The sequence below is a fragment of the Rhineura floridana genome, chromosome 8 (genome assembly GCF_030035675.1).
Source record: "Rhineura floridana isolate rRhiFlo1 chromosome 8, rRhiFlo1.hap2, whole genome shotgun sequence".
NCBI lineage: Eukaryota > Metazoa > Chordata > Lepidosauria > Squamata > Rhineuridae > Rhineura > Rhineura floridana.
The window spans coordinates 71,806,726-71,816,733 of NC_084487.1; the positions used below are offsets into that span (position 1 = coordinate 71,806,726).

The 10,008-nt window shown below is 46.2% G+C and overlaps 1 protein-coding gene across 5 annotated transcripts in view; it reads left to right on the forward strand.

Moving 5' to 3' along the window:
- The window catches only part of ZFC3H1 (zinc finger C3H1-type containing), a 55,942-nt gene extending 46,468 nt beyond the window's left edge, over positions 1-9,474 (forward strand). For 2 of the 5 annotated variants that reach the window (XM_061639733.1, XM_061639734.1), the window contains exons 34-35: positions 8,382-8,444; positions 8,570-9,473. In XM_061639733.1, the coding sequence (XP_061495717.1) occupies positions 8,382-8,444; positions 8,570-8,707 (201 nt within the window). In that variant the 3' untranslated portion in view covers positions 8,708-9,473. Of the gene's footprint in view, positions 1-8,381; positions 8,445-8,569 lie in introns of all 5 variants that reach the window. The other 3 variants (XR_009764447.1, XR_009764446.1, XM_061639735.1) reach the window with 3 other exon arrangements.
- The last annotated feature ends 534 nt before the right edge of the window (positions 9,475-10,008 follow it).

Genomic DNA, 10,008 nt, shown 5'->3' on the forward strand with positions numbered 1-10,008 from the left:
TGTAATCCTAATACAGACCTTGCCCCATTCTCTGACCTTCATGTTCTGCAGTTTAAAACTTAAAAAAATGCCTGGCTGATTTTTAATCGTAAGAAATTTAGCATTGAACTGAATGATAAGGCTGGGCATGCTCAGTAAGAACCAACTGTCAGTGTTCTAAAAGCCATACTCACAGATGCTGGGCGTAGCTAATTGGAGCCAGGGCCACACCAGACCTTTATTTCACTTTAGATAGTCATGACTTCCCACAGAGAATCCCGGGAAGTGTAGTTTGTGAAGTGTGCTGAGAGGATACCTCTATTCCTCTGACAGAGCTCCAGTGGCCAGACTGGTTTAACAGTCAGCTGCTCTTATTGAAGCTCTGTGAGTGGAACAGGGCATTTCCTAGCAACTCTCAGCACCTACACTTCCCAGATTCTTTGAGAGACGTCATGACTGTCCAAAGTGAAATAAAGGTCTGGTGTGGACGGGGGTAGGGGCAGCTTTTGTTTAAATTTGGGTGGGAGGCTACATGTGCTTGCTGTAAAATAAAAGGTGGGGGAAACCTTGATACTTTTCACAATGTTTTCCTTTTGGAAAGGAAAGGGGCTTCCCCTCTGCCCAGTGGCCATCCATCCAATCTCCTTTCCTCCCTCTCCCTCCTGCCCCTCCCCCAGGTCAGTTTCACCTATCCTAAGCATGATTGCACAGGAGTAAATGCCATTGAACTCAAAAAGCATGCAAATGATCAAACCTCCTATCCTCTTCTGCTACCTATCCTAAGCATGATTGCACGGGAGTAAACCCCACTGAACTCAATAAATATGCAAATGATCAAACCTGCCCTCCCTCTTGTCTGCTTCCCTCCCCCGCCCCTGTGGTCAGTTTCACCTATCCTAAGCATTATTGCAGAGGAGTAAATCCCACTGAACTCAATAAGCATATCACTCCATTCTCAGCAAATTTGCACAGGATTTCATTTCTTACCTCCCAGATTAAAAAGCAGAGAAATTAACTAACAGGCAAAAAAAACCCTTGCGGTTTAAGGACGTACCTATAGCCCACATATATTTCTATCAAACTTTAAAAAGCAGGGAAACTGGGCAGCTATAGTGAATGCACCAGGGGAGCAGGAGACCTGACCTCCTCTCTGAGATATTGGACTGCCCTACAAATTTGTAAAAATGCAAACGCAATTTGGATTGGTCATTTACTGTCCAATCCACTTCTTGTGTAGCTTGTAAGAATTTGGTAACGTGTGCCTCTGAGCATATAGTGAGTGGTGGCAACACCTGGAATCAGCCCAAATAACAGAAACAAGAGGTGTTGTGCTGATCATGTTTTAGCAGGGAGGAAGCAACAATATTATTAAGAAAATAAATTTAAATATGCTTGATTTACTTTGCAATTTTAGTGAAGTTTCCTGTAGTAAATCATTCTCTTTTGCTTCTGTTTCTCTGAATATGTCAACTCCAGCAACACTTTGCAACACTAAAAAAAAACCTCCAGAAACAATTGTGAAATAGCCCTGACTATTTTCCTCAGGTAGTCCGACATCATGTGGGATATAGCGCCATCTAGCATCCGAAGGCAAGAATGGATCGAAGTCAAGACCTGGGGCATCGAGCCCCTCCCACTCCAGTTCATTCTTGCCTTCGTTCGAAGCATTTGGATCTTTAGCATAGCTAGTTTGTGATTGAGTGCGTGGGACTGATTGATTTTATTTACCCTTACTTCCTTCCCTCTTCCACAGCTTTTTTGCCTGGATCGTTTGTTTGGGGTTTTTTTCTTCCTTTTTTGTCGAAATTTCTCCCCCTCCTAAGTATCTTTGGCGGCTGCCATCCCCCCATGGGGCTTTTTCATCTCCCATGAGATGGCTCCTGGCTTTTTTCAGTTTATTTCCTCCTACCACCGCCTCTCCTTAGATACCGGTGTTTTTTAAATTTTTCCTTCAGCTGTTTTGTCGGAAGCCATGGCTGTGGCTTCACGTTCAGTTTATTCCCCTCACCTCAGCCCGGTCTGGGGCTCTGGCGGCTGCTGTTTCTTTCCCCTTTTTTAGTTCAGGCGTTTGGCCTGAGACGAGCCTTGGCTGGGAGCCCCTCTGTAAATTTACCTCCGCTTTTGTTTCATCCAGGCTTGGGTGACGCTTGCAGGCTTAGCAGCCTGTCTGGGAGCCTACAGCTGCGGCTCTCTTTCCTGTTTCTAGCTCCTACCGCCAGCTTAGTCTGTCTGGCGGCGGCGGCGCTTATTTTTACAGGCACCTCTTGGTTTGCCCCTGCTATCTGTTTACCTGGCTCCCTCCGCCGCCGTTACTGGTCCATTCCGACCATTTGAAGCATGCAGGGCCCTTTTGCCTACCCACCATTGCTCCTTCTTCCTGGCTGCCATTTTGTTTGATTTTTCCCATCCTCTTTGCGGGTGCCATTTTGTTTTACTCCCTTTTCCCGCCTTTTCTGTTCTCCTCTGATTGCATTGACTGTGTAGCTATTTAGCAGGCTGTATGAGCCTTTTGAATTTAAATATAATTTATAGAGAAATTCTGCAAGCTCATCCCTGCAACGGTCTCTCAACCCTTCCTGACAGTTGGTGCTGTTGGCATTGGGACTTACCTGCATAGCAGTTGCATATTGGGACTGTACATTCTCCCACATCTGTGGGCGCATACAGAAGTTGAAGTGGCCACATCACTGCTGCACTGTGCATTTGGGACTGTACATCTTCCCCCACCTGTGGGCGTGTACTAAAATATCTCGCCACACTGCACCCCTCACCTCTGTGCGTGTGTTGGCGATATATATACTGCATCTGCATCTCTGGGGGTGTACAATGGCGGATCAGCACCCAGAGGCACAGTTGTCGGGGGAAAGCAACCCTGCAAGCTTTCGCAGCACAAGTCTGATAAACAAAAACAGCCCAGACTTCACTCCAAGGCCATGGCTAAAACCAAACACCTGTCTAGCCACAGTGCCAGCAAGTGAGCACGTTACATTTCTGTTCCGCATTCTGAAGCTGCTGACCAAGAAAGCTTGACTGCCTTCATTCATTCCCCAGCAGAATCATCTGGGGATGACTTCGAGGGTTTCTCTGACCAGCCCGTGGTCTACCCATCCCAATCCGTTTTGCCACATCAGTCCGGCGAGCCCCCTGCAGATATACCTTAGCAAGGGCAATCGCCTACTGTGCCTCAACAAGCCTCTTTACTAGGACTGCAGTTATCCCCTGAGTTCCTTTTCCAGTTAAAGGATATGCTAAGCTTCTTATCACAAGAGTAGTCGAGAGCCCAAACAGCTCCATTACTCCAGCACAGTGAGCAACGGCTTTCCTGTGCTCCGGCTCTGTGTGGCTGTACTGATGTGGTCCCTCCTCCCTCACCTAACCCATTCGATGTTGTTAGAGGCAGGATTGGAGATGAGATCCCTGGTTTGGAGGATCCAGTGTATTCCCTTCAGGCTGAGGGAGATGAGTGGAGCGATGAGGCAGAGCTTGAGGAGGACACATCATATCGCCTATTTGATATGGCCGACTTTCGTCCCCTCGCTTGTAGAGTTCTGGGCACGTTAGGACTTCAAGCTCCACAGCCTGAATCTGACACCCCCCTAATCAAAGGGACCAAAGTCCTCAAATCATCCAGATCAATGGATCACTACCTTCCTGTGCCGGACCCTATCGGCAAACTGGCCAAGGAGGAATTGGAGCACCCGCTGCAGGCATGCCGCTTTTCTGTAATGACTAAAAGATTCTATGCATTGGCCCTGGACTTCATGAATCTCCTGAATGTCCCGGGCATTGATGAGCCGGTCTCTAGTTTGACTTCAAGGTCCCTCCTGCCCAAACAAGGGGACTCACAACTGAAGGATCCCTTTGAACAATGCATGGACTACGCTCTGCGTAAAAACCACGAGGCTACCGCCTTCACTATTCAGGCGTTTGCTGCTGCTTCCATCTTTTCAAGAGCATCTATGATGTGGCTGGACGAACTCTTGGATGATCCCAACCCATACCCTGTCAAGCTCTGAAAGGGCCTGGTAAAATTACATAAGACTGCAGCTTTCGTGGCTGATGCCACATTAGATGCCACCCAGCTGGGAGCGTGAGCCCTAGCCTCACAGGTAGTAGCTCGGCGTACCCTTTGGCTCAGGCACTGGGATGCTGACTCTACGGCCAAGGGCAACTTGTCAAGAGCACCTTTCTCTGGGTCTTTACTCTTCAGAGACGAAGCCCTCAAGGCAGTCTTGGTGGACCCTAAAGACAGCCGAAGACCAGTATTGGCCACTTCCAAGAGAGAGGATCGTAGGACGTTTAGACGTTTCACCCCATACTGCTCCTTTCAGCCCTTTCGAGGACTGCAGCCTGCAGGATGGGGCCGCGATTTTCGATCTTCTGATTTCCACTCCTCCAAGGGAACCTGGAACACAACGCTTCCAGGGCAGAGAACCGGGGAAGTCAAGGGGCCTCAACTTCAGCATATGGCAGGGGAGCTTGTCAGCACAGACAATACTGACACTTTCCCTGTAGGGGGCAGATTACTACTGTTTGCAAGTCACTGGTTGCGTCTGACACGGGTTGCTTGGGTCAGAGATCTCTTCCTTCATGGTTACGAACTGGAATTTTGGATGACCCCTCCAGACAGGTTCATTCCCTCTCTCCTATCCAGAGTTCGAGACAGGTGCATGCGGGAAGACATAACTCATCTTCTCAACATAGCTGCAATAGAACCTGTACCACTGGAGGAGAGAGCGCAAGGGGTTTACTCTCTCCTATATGCAGTTCCCAAGCGAGATCTGTCATGGAGGGCGGTGTTAGACCTCAAATTTGTCAACCGCTTAGTGAAATATCGACGGTTCAAGATGGAGTCCCTGGCGTCAATTATAGAGGCTCTACACGAAGGGGACTTCTTGGCTTCCATAGATCTGAAAGAAGCATACCTCACCTCCATGTGCCCATCTGCCCGGCCCACAGACGTTTCCTGGGATTTGCCATGGTCTTTTTATCACCAGATCGGATTACGGCCATCGAAGAGATGGCTTTCCACCTCGCATGTCGATCAAGGGCAGACATAATGCTTCTGGCAAGGGCTCTGGGATGTTTGTCTCGACCATCCACATCGTACCATGGGCTCGACATCACACTCGACCCTTACAGTGGGCTTTACTCCCTTTCCGACAGGACATTGCCACGTCCAACCACCGGACAATCTACCTGCATCCGTCTCTCCGTGCTTCTTTACATTGGTGGACGACAGTCGACAATCTCAGAAAGGGAACCCCGTTCCGAGAACCAGACAGAACTCTAATAACAGATGCCAGTCTGTCCGGATGGGGCTCCCACTGCAATTCCCTGTTTGTGCAGGGCATCTGGTCCACCGCAGAAGCAAGTCAGAATATCAACTGGCTGGAACTGAGAGCAGCCCATCTGGCCCTTCGGCATTTTCTGCCAATATTCCTTCTGCGCCATGTTCTGATTCGCATGTACAATGCCTGTGTGAAATCTCATCTGAACAGGCAAGGGGGAACCTGGTCACAGCTTCTCCAGATGGAAGTGTCTCAACTCTTCGACTGGGCCAAAATACATTTGAAGTCACTGAGGGCAGAACATCTCAGCGGTGTTTTGAACATTACGGCAGACTGGCAAAGCAGACAACAGGTGACCCTGGGAGAATGGCAGCTTCACCCCATGGTGTTCAGTCTTCTCCAACGACGGTTCGGCATCCTCTCAGCAGACCTGTTTGCCTCCAGTCACAATTACCAGCTGCCTCGCTACTTCTCCAGGTATCTGGACACCAACGCGGAATCGGTAGATGCACTGTTGACACAGTGGCCAGTAGGCCTCCTATATGCTTTCCCCCCGATACTGCTACTGAGCAGGACCTTGAGGAAGCTACGACACGAAAGGGCCAGTCTGGTCCTGATAGCCCCATACTGGCCTCGCCAACCGTGGTTCTCTGATCTACTCTCCCTTTCAGTGATGGACTCTTGGAGGTTGCCACTCAGGCCAGATCTCCTCTCTCAGGGTCCGATATGGCATCTGGACCCCGCATGGCTCAATCTGACAGCGTGGCGTTTCAGTGGGGACATTTGATTCGTTCAGGACTTTCTCAGGAGGTTGTGGCACTTGGCTTGCCTTCTCTAAGTGGTGTGACTCTCAGAACATCCAACCATCTCAGGCTAATGTTCAACAGATGCTGCAGTTTCTACATAGAGGTCTGAAGATGGGGCTTAAACCTAACACCTTGCGTCACCATGCTGCCACCATATCCTCTATCCTCTCTGTCACATCTCCTAGTGTTTCTATGGGCTCACACCCACTTGTCAAACGTTTTTTGAGAGGAGCTGCCCTACTCTCGTCGGCAGTTTGTCACCATTTTCCTTCATGGAGTTTATCAAAGGTCCTGCAAGCCCTGCAGCGTCCTCCTTTTGAGCCCCTTTGATCTGTGCCATTATGACTTTTGTCCTTCAAAGTCCTGTTCCTCATGGCGATCACCTCGGCTAGAAAAGTCTCAGAGTTGGGGGCACTGTCCTCGGCCTGCCGTCTCTGTATTTTCCATAAGGACTCAGTGGTATTGTGTCTGGATCTCTCCTTCCGTCCCAAGGTCGATTCAGCGTTCCACCGTAACCAGGACATTGTTCTTCCCTCGTTCTGTCTGAATCCTGTCCATCCACTGGAGAAGACCTGGCACTTGCTAGATGTCCGGAGGGCCCTCAAGACCTACCTGTCTCGAACCCAGGACATACAGTCAACAGATTCACTGTTTGTATCCTTTCATCCTCGTACTCTGGGAAAAAGGGTGGCTAGTTCTACGTTATCTTGTTGGTTGCATGCCTGCATTGCTTTGGCCTATGAGTCTCTTCAGCTGCCAGTGCCTCGTAATATAAAGGCGCACTCAACTAGGTCAGCAGCCACTACGGCTGCTTTTGCAACCACCACCCCTCTGGCAGAGATTTGCAGAGCGGCTGTATGGTGTACCCCAAATTCTTTCATAAGACATTATAAGATAGACCGTTACGCTTCTGCTGATGCCTCCTTCGGGAGGCGTGTGTTACAACAGGTTATTTATGACAAGTAGCCAGGGGGCGGTCCCTCCCTCTTAGGGGCTGCTTTGGTACATCCCGCATGATGTTGGACTACCTGAGGAAAATGTACCATTGGTATCACTTGAAGGGTGATTTTCTCAGGTAGTCTGATATCATGGCCCTCCCTGTTGGAGGCTATTTGGGTTTTTGGTTCTTTGCAAATTATCACTCTTCAAAGTTATACTGTTTAAACTATTTAGCCAAGTCAAGACCCTTTTGGAACTGTTCAAATGCTTGTCAACTTTGGGTTATTATTTGGGACAATGTTTTCTTGCTGGTAGGCCCATTGGCCTTTTCTGTCTTTTCAGATATATCTCACTTCAGTCTCGTCACGAATGAACTGGAGTGGGAGGGGCTCGATGCCCCAGGTCTTGACTTCGATCCATTCTTGCCTTCGGACACTAGATGGCACTATATCCCACATGATGTCGGACTACCTGAGAAAATCACCCTTCAGGTGATGCCGATGGTACATTCTGCAGAATAGTTTCCAATGGACATGAGGAATGTATTAGTTTGCCCATGATAAAGCAGTGGGAGGTGAAATATATTCTAGCAGAATTCTAGGTGTGCTGTTATTAATGTACCATGACCACCTTTCAGTAAGTGGAGTGGTTTAAGCATAGCATGCTGAAAATACGCATCTTGGGCAGACCAAGTTTATTTTTTCCAGCAGCTAGATTCATTGCTTAAGTAGTAACATTTTGTAATCAGTCTGATTTTACATCAAACTGCAGTTTCAGATTCCACTGTTAATGCACCCAAAATAGAAATAGAACATAACCTCCAATTTGAAACACAAAAGGCTGTCTTCACCATCATATGACATTGACCAATAAAAAGGCTTTGAAATTAATAAAAATTAATTTGACACGGTTCTGGAATGAATAATGAGAGAAATATAATTTTCTAGGTTAGATTCTGTGAAGAAACAGTAGTAACACAGGAAAGAAGCAAAGTAAGAACACCAACAAACATACCAAAATGTCATTCTCCATCTTTGGAGATGGCAGGTGTTGCCACCACTCACCATATGCTCAGAGGCACATGTTACCAATTTCTTCCAAGCTACACAAGAAGTGGATTGGACTGTGAAACACCAACCCAAATTGTGTTTGCATTTTTACAAATTTGTAGGGCAGTCCAATATCTCAGAGAGGAGGTCTGGTGCATTCACTATAGCTGCCCAATTTCCCTGCTTTTTCAAGTTTGATAGGTACGTTCTTAAACCGCAAGGTTTTTTGCCTATTAGTGAATAAGAGTGTACATTATGCAACAAAGTATTGTTTATGCTGGGATAACATTAAATTGATTCTTGTCTCTTCTTTACAGGTCCATCACTTATATCAGAGAGCCTTTCAGAAGCTACCTCTTTGTGCAACCCTGTGGAAAGATGTAATGTTTTCTCCTTATGTTTCAGTTTAAGGTTTCATTTGAATTTTCTGTATATCCCATGTCCATTGATGTGGTGATATTCAAGCTCTGGCTAAATCTTATGTCTGCTTCCCCATCTCTTACAGCAACTCCTGTTTGAAGCATCAGGAGGAGGTAAAACTGATAACCTGAGAAAACTAGTTTCCAAGTGCCAAGAGGTTGGAGTCAGCCTAGATGAGCTTTTAAATTTAAACACTTACAGAACAGAAAGCACGAATCGCTGAACACTGGGTGCAGTCAGTGCTAAGTCCTATTAAATGCCAAAATCATTTGAATGATTCTCCAGGCTGATCTCTGGCTTTAGGCCTTCGAAAAGCAGATGAGCAATGCTGAGTATATCAAGTCTCTCTCTGGTCTGCTTTCCTTGAACCTGGAAACAATTAACATGGCCGCCTCCTTGGATAAATGAATTCCCTCTATGGCCTGCTTCTGGGCCCTACCAGACTCTCATAACATCATGTACGTAAGTATAGTTCATCCCAATGTCAGACTTAAAATGTGTTAATTTTTTACTTTCAATTTTTCATTTTCTTTTGTGCTGTTCCTGATTTCACTTGACGCTCGAACTGATGCCTGAGAGATCTGTATTTGGGGCTAATAGTATGGGCTGTGTTTACATTAAAAACAATCAGTCCACTTTATTTTTGTTCTCCCCCTCCCCCCAATCCCTTTTTCGTTCATTTTGGAGATTTTTTTCATTGCAGGATTTAAAACAAAAGCAGCCGCTCTTAAGGAAAGTAACTGCCATGGCCACAAGTATGCTTTTTGCATTTGAAGGCGCTATGAGGGTGGTTTACTGCCCTTTCTGCATTCTGGACTTGTGGCAGAGACTTAAACTTGAAGATTAAAGATATTATTGCAAATGCCAGTGCATCAGAACAAAAGAGTGGTCAATTTATTATGTGCAATTTTTTGTAAAGAAATTTTAATTTATAATAAAAGTTTAACAGTTAATAATATTGAACTGATTTGTATTAAAATACTACTCTGTAGTATTGCCATTGTTTATACAAAGATATTTTGAATATAAGTTTTTAAAAATCTGCTGTCTCCATTGTCTTATTCAACTGATGCAAATGTTGTTGAAATGTGTAGGTTAGTTTCTTTCATTTCCCATCTATTCTTCATTTTTATTGTAGTGGGACAGCTTACAAAACACACAACATACACAATAACGCTAGAGTCACTTTGGCAGGATTTGTTTTTGTTTTGCTTTTTTGATTAATTAGGAACATTGTCTCTTTAAAAATACACTGGTGAACTATAGGAGGACTGTAACTACAGCTGACTGCTGCACACCCTGGAGCCACACAGTAAAGTGACTTATATAAGCTAGAACTGATCCACAGCCTCAGTCACCAAAATGGCAGAACATTCTGTTAATTTGTACCCCCCCCCCCCGTTAGACTAAGTGTAACTGCATTCAGGTCTCTGGTATTCTAGTCCCCTCTGTTTCTTCACTATCATCACTACCACTACCTTCAGATTAAAGAGAAATGAAAAAACTACCCTTCAGTCCAAATTC